Genomic DNA, 24,538 nt, shown 5'->3' with positions numbered 1-24,538 from the left:
GGGGGGCCTCCTCATCTCAGCCATGTCCTGAATCCTCAATCGTCTGCTTCTTCTTGGCAAGCAGGCCATTCTATACATGAAATAATCACGGTTGTTTATTTTGGATGCCTTTTTTGAATGATATTTGCTAACTCAGTGTCAGATGACTATACATGCTGTTTCTTCTGGACGATCTTTGTGAAAGGAACTTGTCCGTCAAGGTTGCCGTCCGACTAGGGGATCCTATAGGATACTCAAAAAATGCCTCCCAAAAAACGGTAGATGAGATGCGGACGAGATGCATGTGGCCGAGAAAGGCCAAGTCTGAATCTGGCCGGATTTGGCTCCCGACGCACCGGCCGGTACACGTGCCGGATTCTTCCCAAGAAAGGCCTCCCTAGGGCCCTTCCCTACCTCGGCAAAGCGGCCGGTGACAGGGGCTCGTGTACCGCGAGTATTAAAGGGGCAACAAGCCCCTTACTCAATTGCCTGCATCTTCCAAAGGTGGCTTTACACTCCCAGGTTTCCTCTGCTCTTTTCTCTTCTGCTTTGCCTGGCTCCATTTCCATAGTTGCTTCCTGTGCAAACATTGTATCCAGTTTTTTTTCCATAGCTGCTTCCTGTGTAAAACATTGTATACAGTTTTGTTTTGACTTTGTACTCTCTTTCGTGCCTTCCTTGGATCCTCTGCAAATCCTTTTCACCCTTGTCTCATTCCCATAGCCATCTGCTTTGGAAGCTTAGTTTATTGTGTGTTTTGCCTCTGCCCTTTTTCTTCAGCGATCGAGAAGATGAAGCAGTAAATCTAACCCCAACGAGCTCAATCTGCTTAATTGATTTTTCATATCCTTAGGAAGAGAAAGTTGGATCAAGTTCCTTCTCTTACTACTTTGTAGACTTTTGGGTAGTCCCACCCTTCGTTCAGGTCGATGCCATGCCAAATGGCAGATTGCCTCCTCTCTCTTTGGGGTTCCAACGCAGTTGTTGTTTAGACAGATCTGCGGACAGCAATCAGACAGGTACTCGTCTAGAGTTGGGTCTAAAACTCCAGTTTGGAATGGAATTGTCAAAGGAGACTATAGCCAAACTCTTTTACGTTGAGAACATGCTGTCAGCCTCTGAAAGGAACGTTCTTCTGGGTTGAGAATCTCTTGACGCTAAAAATAACAGTCAAAACCAAGATAATAGTAACAAAGTTAGAAAAGGAGAGGTTTAAAGAATAAAAAGCATTTTGGAAGGCTTTCCAATGTGAAGGACAAGGACAGTAAGGAGGGGCGGAATTCTAAGATCACAATTGAGAAACTGAGAGGGGGCGAAGACGTACCCAGGTTCTTGTACTGAAGCGAAGTAGAAAGTCAAGCCTCTCCAAAGCTGCTCCACTATACACTATGGATGTGGAATTTTGGGGAGTATTCAAGTGAATTTAATCCCTTCATAAGCTGAAAAGTAACAGTTTAATCCCTTCATAAGCTAAAAAGTAACATTCTATTAATGGCCCAAATCTCAAGATACTTACACCTTGAAACAACCTTTGTGAATGACTCACCATGGACTTCAAGAATATTCAAACCTTGAATGGCAATATAAAGAAACGTTGATTGTGCATGATAGATTAATGTATATCAGATGAATGCTTGAACAAGTTCGTTTTCTACGACATACTGAATAATGAAGTTAATATGCATAATTGTGTAGAATGTTGTTTTATGATCATTATAGTAGGTTATGAAATTAATACTGTTATTTATTCTCTTTGTGGATAAGAGCAAAGATGGTCGGCAAGGCTAATGTGTTGAATATTAAACCTTGTTATGCTTACCACCGTGTTATGTCTCCAGTCTGGGAGTAGAGGGTATGAAACTCATATTGTCTGGTAGTGTCATTGCAGGGATTAGAACAACTAACTGCTAGTTTTGGCATGGCCCAAAGAAGGCAGAGAGTTTAAAAAACCAATTGAATTCAGAATTTGCAGTTGATTATGATGTTCTGCTTGTTTTATGATGTTCTGCTTGTTTTGATTTCTTGTGCTTAATTCTGTGAGAGTCAACTGCATGGAGTTTTAGTCTTTTTGCAGTCCTTGATGTTGTTGCTTTTTTGTGGGATGAATATTCTCAAAAGCTCACACAAGTTGAGGAACAATGCCACTTGTCTTTTAGTCTTTTTGGATAGCTGCGCTGACTTGGGCGCACGGTACGGGAATGGACACCTTCAAGGCTGCAGGCAATGATGCTGTGCGACAAGGCAACTACTTTGCTGCAATCGACCTTTATGCACAAGCAATTGCTGCCGCAGACACAAAGGTTGATGACATTGCTGCATTGCACAGCAATTGTTCGTTTGCACACCTCAAGCTGGGGCAGTTATCAGAGGTTTGCTTCTTAAGCATGATGCCAAACTTCTGAATCTTTACCTGATTGCGATTTGTATAAGGTCATGGCGTGCATGATTTTTTTCACAGTCCCTTTGACAGATCAAACTTTTCAGTTTCATCTAATGCTAGAAACAATCACGTGACATATGTGTGATTATCATTCATATGAAATCATGTAATACCGTGTTTCTGTTCAGATTATTATGTGTATTAATGTTTGACACAATAAGAAGGTCAACAGCCATTTCATTCCTTTATATAGCAACATCCCACAACAGTAAGCCTGTTAATTACCATATAACCTCTCTTCTATTTTGTCACTTAAATTATTTTATAACCTTCCTTCTGTTTAGTCACTTCAATCCTGAGAACTATCCTGGGAGTGTGGGAAAAATTATCCTTGAATAGTAGTTCGTCTTAGCCACTTAAGGAGTTTAAGAGTGGGGGATCTGATTAGAATGGCATCAGGAGCAAAAAGAAAAGCGATAGAAACCTAGATTCGGATGCACAAGGCTTACTTCCAGTGAGTTCGAGTAACTGACACAAAATCTTGTTTTCAAACAAAAGCATTACTTTCACAAATTTTCATATATAGCTTTGAAATCACCCCCTCCCTTCATTTATGCTATGATTATGCAGGCCCTTGATGAAGCGAACAAAAGTGTGGATGCAAAGCCAGATTGGAGCAAGGTAAGATGCTGTATGGAAGTCAAAGTAGTAAATATAATATTTAATGCTGCAATTTTCAAATGTTGTTTTTCACTCATTTGAGCTTGTGCCAATGTATATTTTTAACCGCACTTCTTGGGAACCCTTGTTCTGTAATCAACCATACAACACTCCTCTATTGCTCTCTTGTGTGCTAGTCTTCTAGTGTATTGTATGCCTTAAAGAAAGTGGTAGAAAGTTTGTAGGATGTTGTCTTTGACAAAGGGTGAATTTGTCATGGGTTAATGTTGTTTGTCTCCTCTCCATCCATGTTTTGACTAGAAGAACACCAAGGAATATTCACCATTTTTGAATGCACAAAAGTGGAAGCAAGTGCTCACTAGATTAGTTCAAGACTTAAAGACCAACCCAATAGCAGATGAACAAGTTAGATCTCTCTAAACCAAGATGTTGCCTCAAGTGGGCCGAAGCGTATAGGGAGTCTTCCACGCATGCCCAAAGAAGCCAAGAAATTTCTTGGCAAAACTAGATGGTATTAAATAATGCCGGAGGATGCACCATCATTAGGACTTGCTTGGGGGTTAGGTCCTTGCAATGGACCCAATGAAAGGGTCCTAGAATGACTTTAGTTTATACCTAGTATATGGTGGCCTTAAGCCAGGGACGCACCTGTGTAGATCTATATATATGAGCTGAGGGCTTATTTGTGGGGATCCCATGGGGTGGACTCCTGGGACATAGGGCTCAGAGGGTGATCCTTTGTATTGGATCTACGCCTGGGTGGAGAGCGCGCCAGCTTTCCCAAGAAGGTCCTTTTCAACACTAGGTGGTTTTGTAGATTAGGAGCTATAGAGTTTTGTCTAGGATTACACACAGGTTGGCCCCACTTTTAGGTTCATGTTTCAGTTTGTATCGAAGTTCACTTCGTTTGAATGGAGTGATATGACCAAAACTGTTAACGCCTAATTTTCACACCAATCACGGGCATAGGCACACAGATTATCCTCCCAGCCAACCTCGGTGGTAGCAAACTTAGAATCTCCAATTTTCGTGAAAGCTCCTGCTTGCAAAATTCCACCGAGCCCCAATTCCCTACATGGATCTAGTATGCCACATGTCTTCATTCTAAGGTACCTCCTAAATGCATCATTTACCCCTCTCTTGGGATATCATTGAAATCATTTGTCCCTTGGCACATTTAATGCATTTAGACCCTTTAGCCTTAGATCCACCTAGTCTTGTGCCATGTCACCCTCACCAAGGACCTTGACCTTAATTCCCTTTTGATCATTTACGTGAAGCCCAAAGAAATATAATACAAACATTGATCCTTTAAAGGAAAATGTCGACTGACTCTTCCGAGGTCATGTTACCTCAACTTGAGCGTAACATTCCTTCCCTCTTTAGGCATCAATGTCCTCGATGACTAAGTCTAGGAACACTCTCCGTAACTAGTATACGGATTCCCAGGTAGCTTCTGATAGAGGTAAACCATGCCATGCAACCAACACCATGGGTATCTTTCGATTGCGTACTTGCATTGTTCCTCAGTCCAGGATTCTTGTTGGTTTGCGTCTTGCATTATCCTCTATCTCCAGAAACAAAACAACACCCTCGATTAGTGAGTCACTTGTATGCAAAAATTTCTTTAAACTAGAAACATGAAACACTGGGTGCACCTTACAACCCTGTGGTAATTCTAATTTATAGGCTACCTTGCCTATTCTTTTTAGAATTAACCACGGCCCACAATATCGGGGTGATAACTTAGCACACTCTCCTGTAGTCAAAGACTTTTAAGTGCGAAGGAATTCTGAGAAAAACTTTTTCTCCTTACTTAAATTCTCTAATGGATTTGTTTTCATCCGCATACGCCTTAGTTCTATCCATAGCTTGGCGGATGTTAGCTCTCGCAAGTGCTAGCATCTCTCGCATCTGAACCACAAAGTTCACGGCACTAGGCACTTTCTAAGGTACTCCAACTGTAGTTGGATTCGCTGGTCTATAACCATAGTTCAGCTCAAATGGGCTGAACCCTATAGAGGAATGTTTTCTATCATTGTAGGCAAATTCTAACAATGGCAACCACTTGTCCCATGTATGTTGCCTCAGTGATACATATGCTCTAAGCATATCCTCTAAAATTTGGTTGATTCTTTCCGTCTGACCATCCGTTTCCGGATGATTCCCATTACTCATTCCCAACTCAGTCCTTAGTATCTTAAACACCGCAGTCTAGAAATGACTGGTAAATTTGACATCCCTGTCTGACACTATGGATTTGGGTAATCCATGCAAACGAAATATATGTTTAATAAACAAATCTGCCACTTGCGGGGCACTAACAGACTCTCTAGTTGGAATGAAGTGAGCCATCTTGGTAAGACGATCAACTATCACAAGGATAGAATCATATCCACCTTGTGTCGTAGGCAGACCTACAATAAAGTCCATGGAAATGCTCTCCCACCTACCTAGTGGTATTTCCAAAGGTTGTAAAAGTTCAGGTGGCTTCACCCGCTTTGCCTTACTTACCTAACACGAAAAACGTGTCACATATTCATGAATATGTTTTTTCATCTTTGGCCAAAAGAAATCTCGCTTCACGAGATTATATGTTTTCTGGACTCCTGGATGCCCGCACATGGGCTATCATGGCATTGTTGAACGACTCTGCCCGAGATCATTCTGACTAGGTACTACTACCTTGCCATTTCTTTTTAGCATACCATCTCTTATGGTATATCTTGCATAAGTTTGGCCTTTTCTGGATGCCAGGTCACCCTTTTCCTCGGGTTTGAATACATGAGCCTTAGGCCAAAGGCTCTGGACGAACTCGTCCACCTTTTGAGTTTCTCTGATCTCGGTCATTAGAGCACTCTCTAATGCCGTGAAACTCATATTATGCATAATGTGTGACAACGCATCAGCAACTTTATTATCCTTCCCTCTTCGGTACTGAATCGTCAAGTTAAACTCCTGCGTGAGTTCTGCCCACCTAGCTTGGCGGCCTCTCAAGTCAGGTTGTTTACAAAAATGTTTCAGAGTATCATGATCAACATTAATTTAAAACTCTGACCCATACAAATAATGTCTTTATGTTTTCAGAGCATGGACAACAGCATACAACTCTAATTCATGAGTTGGCCAATTTCGTTGAGAGGGAGAAAGATTCTTGCTTTGAAAGGCTACTGGCCTTCCCTCTTTTGGAGAACTGCTCCTACCGCAATGCCACTTGCATCGGTTTCAAGGAAAAACGGTTTTTGGGGATCAACTATTTTTAACACCGGTCCTGAGACCACAGCTTGTTTTATGGTGTTAAAACTCTCCTGTTGATTCTGTTCCCATATAAAAGGTACTTTATCTGAGGTCAGATCAGTCAATGGCGATACTATTTCATAATATTCTTTGATATGCTTTTGATAAAGTTGGACAAATCCCAAGAATGATCGCAAAAGCGGTCAAACTGTGAGGGATAGGCCAAGTCAGTATCGCAGCTACTTTCTTTGGATCCATTTCTACCCCCTCAGGAGTAATAATGAATCCTAAATATTCAAGTCTTACCATACACAGTACAGTTTTCTTTTTATTTACATAAAGACTGGCTTTTCTCAAAGTATTGAACACTATTCTTAAGTGTTCGTAATGCTCAGCAATACTTTTACTGAACATAAGAATATCGTCAATAAAATATACCACAAACTTTTTTTTTTGGGGCAAAAAGAGACTTCTATTAAGTATTAAAGAAAACCGTTAGAGCAAGCTCCATACGGGATACATCATGCAATGCATGAAAAGCTCAAGAGCCAAAAAGAAAGGATTGAGGCTGATAGTGTCTTCTCAATCCGGTAGAAACCTCCGAGAAAAAGGGAGAACCCCTCCAAACTTGAAGAAATATAGTCCTTCTAGAAGAGGCTGCCCGTGAAGGGCCCTGCATGCTAGCCCATATGGCTATCAAAGTGTGAACCGTGTTAGTCCAAATACCCGTGAACACCTGTGATGGGTGTATCTGGGTGCCATCCAAGGCCTCTGTACATCTGGCTCTCCAAACGTGCCAAGAGGAAATGCTAGCCAAAATCTCCCAAGAGGTGTCCACTGAAGCATGAGAAGCTCTGAAGGGCGTAAGTGGTACATCCTGAAGAGAGTAGGGCTCTCTATCACCTGCCGGCGGACGGAAAGTGCCCAAGAAGAAGGATCACCCTCATAAAACACATGGGTTCCAGTAAGGGATAACCATGCGACCGAGCCCCAAGTCATGAAGAAAGGGGAAGTATGAATGATGCTGGGTATCCGAGCAACCTTTTTCCAAACAGTCCTCGCCTGACTGCAGTCCCAAAGGCAATGTCGCACTGACTCCTCTGCAGAATGACAGCGAGGACAAGTGGGATCAGCCCCAAATCGTGATCTCCACAGGTTCACTGAAAACCCTCTATGAATAGAAAGCCAAAAGAAAAGAGTGATGTTTCTATTTCTGAGGGATTTCCAGAGCCTCTTTCAGAAATTTCTACTCAAATCTGCAGTGATGAAGAAGCTTTCCCAATGGGGGGCTCTGGAGGGAATCCAACCCCTACTGTTCAGCTGAAATCTCCTGGCATTACCAACCGTGAAATGAAAGAAGGGAATCCCCCTCTCTCGGTGCCCATGGTCTATCCACTCCCACTCTCGTGGGTCCCATTGCAAGCACCTGATAGGTGCATCTCCATATAACCACAACCTCCAGGATCCCAAGGCCAAGAGCAGAGGGTCGGGGTCTAAGTACCACTGTAAGCCCGCTCCATGGTCCACAAAACCAGCAATCCTGATAGGCTGAAAGGCAACCTCTAGAAGAATATCATCCTTGGATGTAGAGAGTATACCTCCATCCCCAACGTCAAAGACCAGTGCATCTTCCCCGAGACCTCGAAGAGCGATCACCTGTAAAGGAACTGCTGTCCTCGAAAAAGCTCCCATCCAAGTGGTGGAAGTAATAGGCAACTCAACTGTCCATTCCATCGGGATGGCTGCATCTATCTGCTGAATCCTGCGTGCTACCCCTCTGAGGTGACTCATGGACTGCAGTCTCTGATCCTCAGGTAGCCTGATAAAAGCCTTCCAAGTGCCTTCTGTGTAGGTGGGGCCTCTCTCCCATTTAGACCACTGCATGTAATGGGAAGTGCCCAGGTCTGGCATGCTCGTCAAGTATACTATCATTCCAAATGATTGGCTGCCTATCAATCTCTTCGACGGTAGAAGGTGGAATTCTTCGAAGAGTGTTCCTGAAGCTCCATCAAGCTTTCAGGATGGCAATCATGAGAGGAGAGGTAGGAGATCTGAGAGGGGCGGAAGAAAAAAATCTAGCGAGGGCTGTCCACCCAATCATCTCCCAAGGTTGGTGTGCAAGCCTGAATGCGTCCAAAAAAGAAATTCTTCCAAGTTCCTGCCCAGGCATGAGTCCCCTCACCACCACCTTACAAAGCAATGCCCTGCATTGCAAGTCCGGGTCAATAATATTAAGGCCCCCTTCACATGTAGGGAGAATAATGGTCTCCCAGGCCACCCTCGCTGCAACATTTGCTGTGCCATCAAGTCCACTCCATAGAAAATTCCTGATTGGTCTAATAAACTGAGTGATGCAATCCCTAGACCGGCACCAGCAAGAACACACAAACCAGGCGGTGGCCAAGAGAACCTGGTTCACTATCACAACTCTAGATGCAAGGTCGAGTTTGGTAGAGCTCCAGAAAAGAAGCTTTTTCCTTATACTTTCTAGTACTGGGGCAAACTGTTGTGCTGGAGAGATGCCCAATCCTACCTGGCATCCCAAATACCTGATAGGAACACCCCTCTGAATCCAGGAAAAACCAATGTCAATTCCCTAGCCTGGAGTGTCCTCATCACTAATCCAAAAGCCAAAGGATTTATGCCAGTTAAAATGTGCCCCTGCAGCTGAGCGAAAAATATCCAAGGCTGTCCGGAAAGAATCAAGTGACTGCGAAGAGGCCTCAATAAAAATAGCAGTGTCATCAGCCAACTCACAGTCAAGAAGTTCATGCTCCTGTCTCAAGGGCAATCTCAACCCAAAAAGCTCAGCCTGAGATCTAAGGAAGATACTCATAGCTTCTGCCACAAAGAGAAAGAGGAAGGGGGCTAAAGGGCATCCCTGACGAACTGATCTGGAAAACTGAAACCTATCACCCCTTACTCCTCCAATCAAACTTGGCTGTGGGCTGATCTGTAAAGGGAGGCCACCCCTCTAATCCAAGCATTTGAAAATCCAAACCATAGAAGAGTGCCCTCAAGAAAACCCCAATCTACTGTGTCATAGGCTTTCTCGAAGTCCAGGTGTAGAACTGCCAGCCTCTGCCTGCTCTGCATAGCCCACTCTGTGGCTTCCCAAAAGGAAAAGATATTATCAAAAATGCTCCTGCCATGCACAAAGCTTGTTTGAGTATCATGGATGAGGTCTGGAAGAAGGGGCTGTAATCGGATGCTGATCGCCTTGGCAAGGATTTTGTAAAGAGTGCCCAAAAGAGTGATGGGTCTCCAATGGGATATAAAATTCCTGTTGCCACCTTTCGGGATAAGGTGAATGAGTCCCTCGGTTAGTGAGTCAGGCATCTCACCCGAGTCCCAAATGCCCTGCAGGGCTGAAGTAATATGATCACCTATCATATCCCAAAAGGCTATAAAAAAAGAAGTGAGACCATCGGAACCAGGGCATTTGCCCTCATGGCAGGAGGTCAGCTCTGGTAGAGGTTTCTTTTTCCGCCACCAGGTCGGGTAAGGTATTCCAACCCACTTCCTCCCGCCAATGAGGATAGCCAGTTGGAATATACAGGGATTGGGCGGCATCCCTCATCGCCGTCGCAGACAGCTGATCAAGAATCAGCTCCATCCAGGTGTTTCAGGTGGTTCCCTTGACATTCTTTTTCTTTAGGAACACAAACTGGATGTCAGAGATTGCTCCAAGGCAAGTAAGCTGCTCTCAGTCCGTACTTTTTGGCTTCCTGCCTTGGAAACCAGAGGAGGTAAATGCATTTCAGTTTCAGATTCTATTCTCTCTCTGGTCATTGGACACGGTACCAATGCAAGGTGCTCGAGCCCTCACGACCATCTAGAAGAAACGCCATTGACGATACTGATATGCTCTTCTCCACCGCTCCACAAGCAGTGCCCTCCGCAGTAGCAGCGCATGCCTAAACTCTCCAGCCTACAAGCTTGTGAGCTTCCACGCTCAGCTAGGAGGGCCGACATAGTAGCAAAGGCGTAGCAACTCCAAGCTCTTTGACGCCATAGCTCCAAAGACCTCCATTGCAGCCCTCGACTATGCATGAGGCAAAAATAGCTCAAAGTGAGCTAATAAAGAACCAAGGTGGAGGCTGAAAATGTCGTCTCAACCTTGAAAGAAACTCAGAGAAGAAAGGAGATCCTCTCTAAACTCTAAAAAAAGTAACTCTACTGCTCTGGAGGATCCCTACATGCTCCCCCAAATGGCCATCAGAGTGTGTACTATGTTGGTCCAAATATTGGCCATAGTCTAGGAAGGGTGAACTTGGATACCCTCCATCACCTATGTACACCTGACTCTCCAAATATGCCAAGCTACAATGCTAACCAAAATCTCCCAAGACGTGTCTACTGAGGCATGAGCAGCTCTGAAAGGACTGAGGGGAACATCCAAGAGGAAAATCCTCCTGTAGCCTAGAAGTAGAAACCCGGCTTGTAGCAGGTCTCTCGTGACGTCCGGGGAATCTAGGCACACCTGAAAGAAACCTCGTCCCAACAAATGAACATCCTTAAGGTGGGGGGCGAGCTCCTGAGGAAGCGCCGCAAGCATCCAATCTCTAGTTTGTGACCTAGAGGGGTGGGAGCCATGAATGCGTGCGAAGAGAGTCGTGGAACACTCATGCTCCAAATCCTTTTGCAACTGCTGCAGCTCGTCTTTTGAGAAAGTCTTAGTTCCCGCGGCCGGTGTGAGCGGAGACGGATTGACTGAATGGGAACCCATTCGTCAATCGAGGTGTGTTGGCCGATTCAAACACAAAAAATAAATAATTCCATCCGCTTTCTTGAAACCCAGGAGACCCCTATAAGAGAATAGGGAGATGAAGGAGAGGGCGAAAGAAGAAGGGAGAGAGAAGAAGAAGCCAGGAGAGGAAGGGAGGATAGAGGAGAGGAGGAGTGGAGGAGAGGGGGAGGAGAGGAGGAGTGGAGGAGAGGGGGAGTAGAGGAGAGGGAGGAGGGGGGAGGAGAGGGGAGGAGAGGGGGCCGGGAAGGGGAGGCAAAGAGAGAGAGGGGGGGGGAGCAAGGAAGAGCAGGGGGGGCGGGGGGGGGGTCGTGCAGGCAGCAGCGTGGGGGGGCCATGCAGGGAGGCAGCAGCACACGGGGGGAGTAGGCTGCAGCAGGGGGGAGCTGCAGCAGGCGCAGGGGGGGAGCAGGCTGCAGCAGGTAGGGAGGGAGGGGCAGCGCGCAGGGGAGAGGGCAGCGTGTGGGGGAAGAAGGGGGGAGAGGAGGGGGCAGCGAGGAGGGAAGGGAGGGGGCAGCGAGGAGGGGAGCAGGAGGAGTGGGGAGCAGCAGCAGGAGCGTCTTTGCAAAGCCGATCAAACAATAGCTTTTACTTTAAACGAGAATGTACTACTACAAACTTTTCGATATACGTTCGTAGTAAATCGTTCATAAGCATGACGAATGTGGTTGGAGCATTGGTAAGTCCAAACGGCATTACCAAAAACTCATAATGTCCAAACTTGCTTCTAAAAGCGGTTTTATGCACATCCTCGGTTCTAATACGTATTTGATGGTAGCCACATTTAAGATCTATCTTACTGAAAATTACGGCCCCATGTAATGCATCTAGCAAATCATCGATCTGAGCCATCGGATACTTGTGCTTAATCTATACAGAGGCGAAAAGTTTCATCTTTCTTTTTTTAAAATATGATTGGCGAAGCAAAAGGTGAGAAACATGGTTGAATCTGCCCCAGCTTGAGGTATTCTTCCAGTTGTCTTCGTACCTCCGCTTCTTTGGTAAAACTTAACCTACAGGGAGGTCTATTTACAGGTTCTGTCCTCGGGATTAGTTCAATCTTATGTTGAACATTCTGCTCTGGAGGTAACCCATAAGGTAACTCATCCCTAGAACAATCAGAGAACTCCTCTGCTATTTGATCAGCCAGCTTGGCCATCTCTCCATTTTTGGTAACATCAGTGCTAGCCGAAAGACCATCAATCTGCTCTACCTGCCCTGGCTTGAGGTATTCTTCCAGTTGTCTTCGTACCTCTGCTTCTTCGGTAAAACTTAACCTATAGGGAGGTCTATTTACAGGTTTTGTCCTCGGGATTAGTTCAATCTTATGCTGAACATTCCGCTTTGGAGCTAACCCATAAGGTAACTCATCGCTAAAACAATCAGAGAACTCTGCTATTTGATCAGTCAGCTTGGCCATCTCTCCATTTTGGGTAATATTAGTGCCAGCCGAAAGATCATCAATCGACTCTACCGATGCTATACAAAGAAACAAAAACTCTTCTTGAGCTTTTTGAACTTCCATTACGGAAACCAACGGTCCTTGAGGTATATCTTTTTCACCTCGTAAGACATACAGCACATCATTCATCTTGAATTGATAAATGTGCTTTTTCCAATCTATGGCTGGATTCTTTTTAGAATGCTAAGTCTTACCCAGGGCTATGTCTGCATGAGTAAGTTTTGTCATTTCAAAATCAAGCTTCTCAGCATAGTCCTGAATTCGAAGTTCCAATTGGGTAACCCTTTGGTCCCATACTTCAGTTGAACTCCCGTTCGCCATTTTGACTGTATATGCGTAATCAGATGGGCTAGTCTTTAATTTCAGCCTCTTTACAAGCTTGGAGTTAATTACATTGTGCGTTGATGTTGAGTCAAACAACACAATGACATCATGATTGGCTACTTGCCCTTTCATCTTAATTAACTCCGTATCATTAAAGGGTGTATACCCCGTTGTTGTGGGCTTTGATAGGATGTTATCAGGTGCACTAGTTACTAGCTTAGCAACAAACACACATAACAAAACAGGTACTGACCTTTGAGAAGATCCCGCTAGCTGAATCTGCATCTGTTCTGCTCTGGGACTTCCCTTCATTTCCATGTCGCATTCTGAGATCACCATCTCAGCCATCCGACGATCTTTATTTCGTGGACAATCTTGCCACTGAAGAGGCTGAAGGCATCCAAAACACAAGTCTTCTCTCCTCTCTTTTTCCCTTTGCTTTGGGTTCAAAGAAGACTTCGACCAAGCCCGGGCTGCCATTGGTGTTACTTTTCTTTTCATTCCAATGGTGGTACTTGGTTTAGGAGTCTGAACTGGCTTCACCTGCTTGGCTTGACCACTAGGCTGTGAGACACTCTCTTTGCTAATCCACTTCTTCTTAAATCCAGTTTTCTTCGGGTACTCATACCGAGTCCCAACCTGCACAAACCCACTTGGACTGTTCCCTTTGGCATCCTCATAGTTCAGGGCTATGGCAATTGCTTCATCTAGCGTGTTTGCATACTTAGCTCGAACTTTCATTTTGATCCGATCATTCAATCCAAAGATAAAATCTTTTACCTGGATTACAAGGAGTGGACCTATTTAAAGGGGTCTAGAATGACTTTAGTTTAGACCTAGAGTACAGGTGCGCTCAAGTTAGGGACACCCTTGGGTAAGTCTATATAGTTGAGGGCTCATTTGTGGTGATCCCATGGGGTGGACTTCTTGGAATACTACAGGCCTATGCCTAGTTTAGTTGAACATCTGGATTGGTGGACTCTTGTTGTATGGACATATAGGTTGTGGCTATAGACGTCGCTCGGTACTTGGCTAACCTCTAGGCGGAGGGTAAATCTATGCTTAGGTGGAGGGCTTGCTAGCTTCCCCAAGAAGGTCCTCGTGAACACTTGGGTTTTGCAAATGAGCAGCTACAAAGTATGGCCCAAGTTTGGGCTTAGCTGCCCCACTCCACCTGCATGTTTCCAGATGCCACTTCTATAGGCAGCTAGGGGGCAGCTTGATTTATCCGATGAGCTGTAGGTCTAGTTGTGTCAATCAATACATGGCATATCCCAAGGGCGGCCATCAAATGGCAGTGCGAAGAATGCATCAAAGGTAACTATGATTTCAGGATTATTACGGTAATCCAAAATTGTGAAGCTGTAGGAGTCTTGTAATGATGATTTGGCAGGTAGCAAGGATAGAGAGTACACAATTGGCTCGACCTTTCACTTAGAAGTGAGTATTTTTGGGTTGAGCAAAAAACATAATACTATCGCTCTTTCTTCCATCAAGGCTGCGTACAGGGTAGAAATCCTACCATGATAGATGAGCCCAGGAATTACATGGGGAAGCGTTTCACTACGGAATCAAACTTCATTCACTGTGTGTACTTCACAATCATAGATTTGTGTGTGCAAAACCAGAATAGACAATGCATCCAAGACAAATATAGAAGCAACACACATTTTTTTCCGTCCATCCACAAACTGGACACAATACAAAAAAAGATGCTGAGTCCTACCAAACCGTGGTCCTCCGATCTTACCAAAAATCTCCTCCTCCTATCTACTTGGCACCTCTAGATCACGTGCTCCCCTGAGCTTATGTAGACTCTTTGTCGAGTGATCCCTTCCACCTTGCTGTCCAGATAGCCAGCCTAGGTGGCAGCACCTTGAGCTAAGTCTGCAGCCCTTGTAGGTCTCCTTCACCTCCTGTGTATAGGCCCAAGGATGGTCCTCCTGCTGCTCCTTCCTGCTCTTGGTCTGCTGCTCCAAGTAAAGCCTTGAGGAGGCCAAAATGCCCCCTTCCAAAAAACTGACTGGTAGGGGGGGTATTGGCCAACCCCCCCCACCCCCCCCCCAACCCCCCCCAGCCGCTCGACTTTGCTTGCTGCCTATAAAGCTCCCCTTCGGGGCACACTTTCAGACTTTGGCTGGCCCTGCCTGGCCATGTGGCAGGCTACCACTGGCCCAGGCAGGCCTCCCATATTCCATCCTGTTTTCCATGCACATAGGCCCTCCAAAACACCCGTGATTCCTGTCCTTTCCTTCTGCTACAGATCCGCCTCTGTCCAGGTCCCTTCCAGCCTCTGGAGCTGCTTCAGAACAATTCGTACATGCTGACTTGGCATTCCTTACAGATGCTGATGTCATTGCTGATGTCATTGCAGCCTTGCTTGCTGATTTCCCTGTGCAATACTGCCCTTCCTCAGTGTGGACTGCCTCTGGACATTGCCATTTCAGATCTGCCCTCCAAGGTGGCTTCCAACTCCCTCAATTGGGAATGTAACATTGTAAATGTGATAGTTGGGAAGGCCCTCCCAATGTACTCAAGACAGTCCCGAGTGTCATGTTGTGAGATGACCTTGGCAAAGAGCTGAACATCCATTTCAAGGCAACCTTTTACTGAAATTTGGCCCCTTTTGTTTCCTTCGTCTCCTACATTACGTAAGGTGCCCACTTTTGGTGCATTATGATGTATTGTGTATGCAATATACTATGCTCATCCCATTCTCATGGTGTTGCTATTCTCATGTCGTACTTTTCTAACCTGTCAGGCTGAATATTGCTGATGCTGTTATACTGTCTTGTAGGGGAAGGATATGGAGAGAGGAAATGGGGGAAGAAAAGGAGGTAGGAGCACTTAAGAGGCATACGGGTGACAGGTTGAGGGGATGAGAGTGAGTAGGGAGCAGGGTGCGAAAGCATGAAAGAGGCCTAGTTTTTTTTCCTGGGGGTGGAGAAAGTGTGGCGGTGGGGAAAGGCAAAGGTGGGGAAACAGAGCAAAGAGAAAGGGAAGCACGGGCAAGTGAGCAGCTGTGGTTTGATCTGAAGCAAGAAACTGCGAGAGGCAAAAAAAGTGTGTTTGGAGCGATTTCAAAATCTAGGATTCATGTTTTTTCATAGCAATTATCTGATTCGAGAAAAGGGAAGAATGCTCACTTCACATTTAAATTTGATTATATACCCCTTCTTTTGTTTGTTCTTATGTTTTTTGCCTCCTTCCGTTAATCTGTTCTGTGCTTGTGATTTGAATTACTACGGTTTGTGGAACTTTGGTTTTGGGTGCATGGTTTTGTATTCCTAAGGGTGCACTTTGAACAGGATATGTTATATTTGTTTCATAGGGCCATTTCAGACGTGCTGAAGCTTATTTTGCTTTGCGAGATTATAGTAGTGCAGAGAAGTCTTACGAAAGAGCCTTGGAACTGGTAAGACTTCAATATTTTTTAAGGAATAATCATATGTCCCAGGGGAAGCTTCTTGAGGTAGTGCTGCACATATGTAATAATGAAAGACAAGAGTTGTCAAGATTACTTTTGCATATGAGCTTTGATTCGTAACACTGCCTAACCAACCATAAGTAGATTTTTAGCAAGAACAATGAAGCTCCTTTTGGGACTGTTTTGACAGTTTCATTCTTTGTGCTAGGCCCCAGATGATGCAACTGTTAAGAAGCGTATTTTGCTGACTCGGGAAGCTTCAGATGGATTCTATTTCCGTCAGGTACCCTCCCTTGTTCTTTGTGCTTGAGTTGATATGTATTCCACACTGCTGCTTCCAAAATAATGGATCAAGGAAGCTTTGCTCTGTATTTGATATTAATATTGGAATTTGCATGCTATGCAGCTGTTTCCAGGTCGTGATTTCTGTCTCAATCCAGCAGATATCATAGAAAGACAGGTTCTCTTTTGTGCCTACACAGATGTTAATAAATAATACACCCAAAATATCCCCCCCCCCCCCAACACACGCACGCACGCACACATGTGCCCCCGCTCTTTGTTCTTTGATATTTCTTTCAAAAACTAAGAAGTAGCTGCCAATGTATTTGGCATTTTTTCAAAAGACAGCAAGTTGCCCAGTGGAAAGACGTAGATGCTCTATTTTTTGGGTTGTTGAATGTAAAGGGACTCTCGGCACCTCTTACTTTGCTCCAAAAGATGATCGCATGAAACAGCAATTGTTTTCAGTACACTTTTTTTTGGGGTACTTTAATGCAGGTGGGGTGAGTCAAAAATTGAATTGGGTATGAAGGCTTTTGGCAGCTTGCTTGAGCCTTTGGGTTGCAACCAAGCTAGGGACGAATTTTTATCAGATGCTGTGAAAATCAATTTAATATCAGCTATCTGTGAGGCACCTTGCAGCCAAAGCCTCTTTCTAACACAAAAGCGAAAAGCACTTCAACATTGGGCCAAAATGTAATGTCCAACTCGAATGATTGCCACCTTGCCTTGAGATGCATGTTGAAGATTGGCAGCCTGATTTCTAGTTGCATGAATCTGCCATTACCCTCAGGATGGAGGTGCCTGCTGATTCCTTATGTTTCGTTCATTGCCTCTCAGGTGCATGTTCTTTTGTTTTTTTTTGCAAAGAAAGGAATCTTCTATTAATGCTTGAAAAACTTCATACAAAACAGCAGCTCCGAAGGTGCTGAGTATGGAAAAAAAACCGATAAAGGCTGAAAGAAGAAATCAGCCTATTCCAGAGAAACCCCACTCACTACCTAGGGAATCTCTAGTACAGGGACTATATAGATAGTGAATCCCTTGCGGAGTGAATATGTAGAAAACTCCTGTAGGCTAAGCCTTGAAAAAACGTGCGTGCCTCGCAACAATCACCCTAGAGCCCGAGGTCCCGCGCTCCTAGGTGGAGCGCAAGGTGTAAAGCTTGCCAGATGGTGACAGGTAGCCAAGGGTGGAACCACATGCTCACCCATCACCAGACTACAACGAGCAACCCAAATGTTCCACGCCGTGACACTGGCTACTCCTATGGAGGGGAATAGTAGGAGGAACTGCCTCGTGGAGTTCTATCCTTTGACACTATCCGGTAAGCTGGAGAGACCTCATCAATTTGGAACGCGTCACCTTCCTCGGTCAACCAGGCCACCATCCCCCAGGTGTAGTCCCTTTGAAGGCTCTGCATGCGGGTCATAATCTTGAGGGCTCCCATCCAGATCGTCACTGCGCTACGACAACTCCAAAGATAGTGAGGGATCGTCTCCAGGACTCCAGCAGAGTAGTAGTGACACTGCCCCTGGCTGCAAATTGGACCATAGGCATGTCCAAAACCTTGAACGGAGCTCGTGGGGCACCCTCTGGGCCACCCAATGCCTCTCCCTCGAAGGGATCCATGTCAAAGAGTCCATCTGAAGCGTCTTGTCAATTTGTGGGGTATAATGTTACATGCACCCCTGCACTTGGGTGCAATGTGACACACTGGCTACATCGACAAGTGCGTAATAGTTCCCTAATAGGAGATTTTGTCGTATGCTGTGAGCCTTGGTCCAGGGATAGTCAGGCACAAGCTATGTAAGTCAGTTTCTCAGCCTTAGGTCAAGTCAGAAGATCAGTTCTTATCTAGTGGTACCCTCTGGAGAACAAAAGGTTAGTGTTTCCATCTTAGGATTAGTGAGGTCTAGGTCCAGCCTAGGATAGTAGGGAGCCCTTTTGGTCCCCCTCAAGGCTGGAACATGTGAAGGGAATGGGCTGAGGGAGGGCTGCCTTTATAGGCTGCCCACTGCCCTGCACCCCACACAATGGGGCCTTTTATGGGGCAATGAGCCCAACAAGCAGCCCAAAACAGCCAACCCAAAATTCGGCCAGTTTTGGGGCTGGTTGGCTCATTTCCAGCCCTATAAATAGGGCCCTTGCTGCCCTCTCTTCCTCAGTATCCTCCAGCCTTCAGCACTCCTTCAGCCAGTCCTCAGCCCCTCAGAGCAGACTCTGTGCCTCCTGTTCTGGCCCTTATCAGCCTCAGTCCCTTGGCCATCAGTTCAGCCATCTGTTGGAGAAGTACACGCAGCCCGTGTTGGACCAGCAAATGGAGCAAGGTTTGGGTACTGTTTCAGCAGCTCTTTTCAGTTATCATTTACAGTTTGCACAGCTCACTTCTCAGCTCTATATTTCCGTCATCTCTCAGCTCTCTTTAGAATATCTTACTCCTAGTTTTCACTCTCTCACGTAGTAACCCTGCATTCCTACATTGTCAGTGTGGACAGCATCAAGGTCTCGATATTGGTCGGCGTTGCCTCTCAGGTCTTTGGGTCTGCAATACATGTGCATAGTGTACTTTGCAGAAGCGCGTTTCCGCGCTCTCTCCAAGAGTGTTATTTGTATTTCTTAGTTCTCCAAGTATAAAGCAAATTCTCCCCTGATTGGGGGAGGGGGTCCTCAGTGGGTACACGGACCCAATCGGTTGTCGACTCCATTCTCTCTCTACCCTTATCTCCTCTCTCTCTATGGTGTATAATGCTAATTCCTTGCTAAAGGTTTAAAGAAGGTCTTGCTGTGATTACACAATTAGATTACCGTTGCATGTTACATATAAGAAAAGAAGGGCACCTTCTCCTTCTGCTTCGTGAGGCCAACCCTAGAAGGCCATAACCACTCTCCCGAATCCCACTTGACCTCCCTCAGGGGCCTACCTTCCCAAAGCCAAAGGCGCCATCTTGGGGCATCCTGCTCTAGAATGCTAGGAGGATTAATGTGCCACTCCTTCCCCAATCGGCCCACAACTGTGATCATCTGCCAAAATGAATCCCATTCAGACTTCCGTCCATCTGTGGGTCTCTCTCTGTGAGTGCCTGAAGTAATTCAGGTGCACGTTCTTGTGCAAAATTGCCTTGGAAGGGAGGCACTAGTACCACTCGAAGTTTGTGCAAACGGAGACACAATATTGGAGAAAGCTGGACACGCCTAAAGTAAGTATTGGTTTTGTAGGAATCTCTAAGCCCTACACCAAGGTTTGAGTCTTAGAATGCAAAAAACCATTATTGCACCCATTGTAGGGGACGCTAGACACTTTGGCGTAACTGAAGTTAGGTTGTAGGTCTGACCTATCCAATTTGACTAGAACTTGGTCCCTAAACAATGGTGTCACAAGTGATAACCTAGTGTCTACATTGGCTAGGCTATGTAGAGCTGCAACTATGGTGCAAAACGCCAAATCAATCATTTATAATAAGAATATAGACCGAGGAATAAATCTTATCTCATGGAGTTTCTTTGGGTGATTCCTTGTATTTTGTTCAGCTTCGTTTAAAGACCAATTTGTGAAATGATATGGCCAATACATGGGATTTCTTCAAAAAATTATTCTGGTTTCCTGACGCAACCCTAAAAAGCATTATGTGTTGAGATTCAAGAAATAGGTCCTAAATGCTCTTGGTGTTCCCTCATTCTTACTGAAGATAAGAGTATCATCGAAGAAGAGTCATGTGAATGGAGTTTGAAGTTTCTAATGTGGTGGATTTTTAGAGGAGGGGCATATAATACTTTTTTATTCTCCTGGAATACCTCAAACCTGCTTATAACTTCTTCTACTGTTTCATGGAATCTTTTCTAATGAGTGCTTCCACTTTTACACACATTCAAAACCGTAAATAAGTGCTTACAGTGGAGGTGGGAGAATACATTGGATGAGAGACACACTCGATCCTCAACAAAAGAACCTGGATGTCTTGAGGTGGGAAAAAAACTCGATTCCGCACCCTCGAGACTGAAACATAAAACTGAGAGACTAAAACTTTAACCCCTGCTTAGGCTTGTGAAAAGAAGGCGGGTCCCCCCCGGCTCGTTCAAGGGGCATGCCATGTCTCGAGGAAGTCTTCAGTGAACTTCAAAGCCGCGTGCCAAAGCCAAGGTGAGGAAGGCATCCGAAAACTCGAACCAACGAACCGGCTTGGAGGGGTAAAGGGATGGTGGACCAAACAGAAACTAAAGAGGGCTTCATAGAGATGTCTTGATGCGAGCGGCGGGGTGCTCTCCATTGTCACAGCACAAAGGCTGATCAGCTAGAGAAAAGGAAAAGATGCTTCAGCAACCTCGCTTCATCCGAGGCCGTCCGAGGCCGAGTTATACCGGAGTCGTCACCACGGGGGGGGAATGAGGAGGGGGGGCGTGCTGAGCTGGAAGCTCAGCACTGCTTCAGCTCGAAGGAGAAGCTGAAGGGGCGCAATGGAGCAAGAGTTGAGGCAGAAGAGCAATGGGAGCGATGCTAGTGCTTCAACTTTTAGCAGAGTACCGCATAATAGGAGTAACATGCTTGCCAAATTTCTCTTCTTCTCATTACCAAGGGTATCCCATTGCACCATCGTCTCTTTCGCTAATTGATTTGTAAGAAATGTTGTAGTTGCTTCTTTGAGTTTTTTTTAAATATGACGTACTGGCATTGGCCAGCCCACTATCATCTTCCAGGTGCAGATCCACAAAGGCTTTTCTTTATGTGTACATGGATCTATAATACTGGTCTCTTTGATCAGAATAGCTATGCAGCAGTTGTAAAAGGTTTGATATCCAAATTGAGATGCTCTTCTATAAGGCTCAGAGAGCTTGCAGCACAAGGCACATATAGATATGGTCCTGCACGTCTAGATTATATTATTATATTATAATATTTCTCATGTCTAGCTTTAAGCATTCTCTTGCAGTTATGTTTCTTGACTGTTTGCTTTCATTGATACGTTCCTTTCTTTTCCCTAGATTTTTAGCAGTGCTGAACAGATGCAAAACTTTGTGTATCTTGTTGGAGATGCCAAAACTCGTGAAGCTGTGGTCGTGGATGCAGCATGGGATGTGAAGGTACATACAAAATTTTGGTTTATGCTTTTGTTGAACAAAGATTTTGGGCTCATCTATGCAAGGTATAGGATAGTGAAGAACAAGAAACCTCCTAGGCATGCTTGCATTTCCTGCTTATTGATAATTGCAAGAATTTTTTATCTTAAGCAGCGTTGTCTGAAAAGAGAGGCAAAGAGGATGTATGTTACTGTGATTTTAGACTCACATGGAAGTCATAGGAAGCATGTTGTGATACAATTAAAACTCTGGGGAAATTGGGTTCTTCTAAATCTGTTACCATCTCTCACCAATCCCCTAATGCTTATAAAGATTTCACGGCTATTCATCTATCATGCAATATTTTCTCTCGTTTTTGGGAGCAATAGTTTAATGCTATCTGTCATTGTCTTTGTTGGAACAGGGTATCAGAGATTTTGCTGTTCGTGACTGCATGAATATTGTAAGTTATTTTAATAGAGCACTTTGTCGAGCTTATTTCAATTCTCCAGAGGCTGAAGTGGATGCATGTTTACAGGTTGGAGCAGTAGTCACACATTATCATTTTGATCATACTGGAGGTACCCCACCCCCACCATTTGACGCGCTTGGTATCAAAGTTCCTGGTGTACGGGAATTTGCCGTGGATGATAATGTCCCAGTAAGCTGCTTCATATTTTATGATGTATCTGCAAATTAGGGCAAAGTGGAATTCGGCTGCCTGGTCAAAACAATCTGTGCAACGTGTGGAAGGAAATATTTAATATGTTAAAGAGTTATCAAAACATTTAACATAGAATTAGTTGTTATATCAGGTCTATGTCAACAAGTTCGATGCAGAAAGCGTCAAAAAGAATAATAATGTCCCAAACAAAGCCATTATGGAACTAGAGGTATACCATTTCTCTATTCATATATCTAATAATTTACATTTCTGGTTAGCTTTATAAAACCAACCTGTGTGGTGTAAATTGCTGACCCAAGATTTTAATGAACAGGACTCTGCTCTCATTACAGTGGGGTCTGTAAAACTGCACTTCATTCACACCCCTGGACACACACCGGGAAGTCAATGTGTACACATCCCATTGTAAGTGCTGTAGAAAGTGCTGTCATTTGAGTATGTGAAGTGTGGGTGGGCTATGTAGTCATCCTTATCGGGCTACATGGTAATTTATTTTTCAAAGGGTAAATTTGAAAAGTTTCTATACTTGTTGAGGGGAGACATGGATAGCCATTTAATCGACGATAGTGAATATGGCATCAAATGCGAAGTGACATGAGTAGGTAAATGAAGATGGCCCAATTGATCTAAGTTGTCTGGATTTCATATAATATACGAGCAAGAACCGCTGGTTCTGTAAATATCTAGTGCGTCAATATGAATTTACAGTACCTATCAAACCTTGATCTTTTCCACTGCTTCAATTTATTTTCCAAGAGTGAAGAGCAGTAGATTTTGTAGAGATATGGTGCTGAAAAGCTCCAGCATTGTGGATAAACTAAGGATCCATATTTAGATATGGAATACCTTCATGGCTGCACCTCATTAGAATATGGTGGCTGCATGGATCTCAAATTGAGCTTGAACTGTCAAAGAGAAATCCAATAGCGTAATGATGCAGTTATCAAGTTTGATTTTTCTGGTCAATGAAAGTGCTCTGAAAATGTTTTGAGATGGCTGATAACAAGAACACTCTGTCCAATGAGACCAAAGTATGAGGATGGGTTCTGTTAGTTTTTCTATGGTGGAAGGAAAGTGCACGATTAATTTGATTATGTTCAATTTGTAAATTTTAGAACCTAACTTTAGGGTTTTAGCTGCTGTTGTTTGCAGTGAACTCCATGTGGCAAAACTCCCTCCTCTTCATGCTTTTTTTTTTTTGACAGGAGGGAATGATTGTCAGCTAATTCCATTCTTTGGTGTCATGTGTATTGGTCCTTTGAATATGTATGAAAAATATGCAACCGTATTTCCTCTCACTTTAGAAACTATACCGATGTGTAGCCTCATGGCTGTTGCTTAATACCATGCAGGCCTTCACAGGATTATCTGCTTTCTGGAGACACACTTTTTATTGGAAGGTGAAGTTCTAACTTCCATTTGTGAATCATTCTACTCTTTGATAGCAGTGATTTATTGTTTCCCACCAGATCTTCTCAATAAGTTACCTTTTTACATATTCTAATCTTACAAAGGGATATATATATATATACCTTTTTACATCCTTTCAGCTTGGACAGTTGTTTGACATGTTCAAGCTGTTTCTGGAGGTTTGACACTGAGCTGATCGTGCAGTTGTGGGAGGTTGGATCTTCCAGATTGTGATGCAAAGGCCATGTATATAAGCCTACAGAAGAAGCTTGCAGGCCTACCTGACAACACAAGGTTTGTATGCTGTTTCTATGAAATGCTATTTGGGCAGGTGAATGCATGCATGTGTTTCCCATTATTAGATTTCTTTAAAAATAAAAATAACAAGTTTATTAGATTTTTTGAGCTGGCACCTGTGATCCTTTAAACTTATAAAGTTTGTCAAGCTTCAAGGAAACGTGTGTTTTTGGGTAACGATATTATAAGTACAATGCATCTTCTTGGAAGTTGTATTTCTGTGGATCCCCTTGCTAACAATTTTGTTGAAATGGGCAGGGTATATCCTGGACATGATTATGGGGGACCATTCACTACAATTGCTGATGAGAAACGGAGGGGCTTTTTGAGGCCAATATCTGAGGGGGAGTGGATGAGACAACATCGGTTATGAAGGTATAAATGTTAGATGTGTTTTCACAGGGAAGGAGTGTGTGAGGTCCTCCCTGTGATTTCTGTACATGTGATGCATTAAACTCATCATAACTGAGTTGGTGTTGATAGCATCTATTAATAAAGGCAAGGGATTTCAATGATTGATTGTCCCTCTAATGAACTGGGGACTGTGAATAAAAGGTTTCTTACTTGTTTAA

General features: G+C 44.3%; 1 protein-coding gene across 5 annotated transcripts; it reads left to right on the top strand.

Moving 5' to 3' along the window:
* The first annotated feature begins 356 nt into the window (after positions 1 to 356).
* On the top strand, positions 357 to 24,538 carry LOC147881159 (uncharacterized). Of its 5 annotated transcripts, none has more exons than XM_087370319.1 (14): positions 357 to 501; positions 2,136 to 2,348; positions 2,990 to 3,040; positions 16,142 to 16,225; positions 16,446 to 16,520; positions 16,644 to 16,697; positions 21,500 to 21,598; positions 21,999 to 22,037; positions 22,113 to 22,235; positions 22,390 to 22,467; positions 22,573 to 22,664; positions 23,612 to 23,659; positions 23,874 to 23,963; positions 24,225 to 24,538. In XM_087370319.1, the coding sequence occupies exons 2-14, from the start codon at positions 2,178 to 2,180 to the stop codon at positions 24,337 to 24,339; spliced, it is 1,119 nt and encodes a 372-aa protein (XP_087226445.1). In that variant the 5' UTR covers positions 357 to 501; positions 2,136 to 2,177; the 3' UTR covers positions 24,340 to 24,538. The 5 variants fall into 5 exon arrangements, with proteins under 5 accessions (XP_087226445.1, XP_087226447.1, XP_087226449.1 ...); XM_087370321.1 differs by having other exon boundaries at positions 376 to 501; positions 16,153 to 16,225; XM_087370323.1 differs by having other exon boundaries at positions 382 to 483; positions 16,153 to 16,225.

This window comes from Dipteris shenzhenensis, chromosome 31 (genome assembly GCF_047967505.1).
Source record: "Dipteris shenzhenensis isolate YYH24624 ecotype China chromosome 31, Dip_SZ_1.0, whole genome shotgun sequence".
Classification (NCBI taxonomy): domain Eukaryota; kingdom Viridiplantae; phylum Streptophyta; class Polypodiopsida; order Gleicheniales; family Dipteridaceae; genus Dipteris; species Dipteris shenzhenensis.
The sequence above is the reverse complement of the archived record's forward strand: the minus strand, read 5'-3'. Positions and strand labels throughout refer to the sequence as shown.

What these genes read in the sequence shown, in the direction of transcription:
- LOC147881159 (XM_087370319.1), top strand. Translation starts at nt 2,178, where the DNA reads ATGGACACCTTCAAGGCTGCAGGCAATGATGCTGTGCGACAAGGCAAC. An exon ending in CAAAGCCAGATTGGAGCAAG is followed by an intron (nt 3,041 to 16,141) that starts GTAAGATGCTGT and finishes TTTGTTTCATAG; the next exon opens with GGCCATTTCAGACGTGCTGA. An exon ending in ACGAAAGAGCCTTGGAACTG is followed by an intron (nt 16,226 to 16,445) that starts GTAAGACTTCAA and finishes TCTTTGTGCTAG; the next exon opens with GCCCCAGATGATGCAACTGT.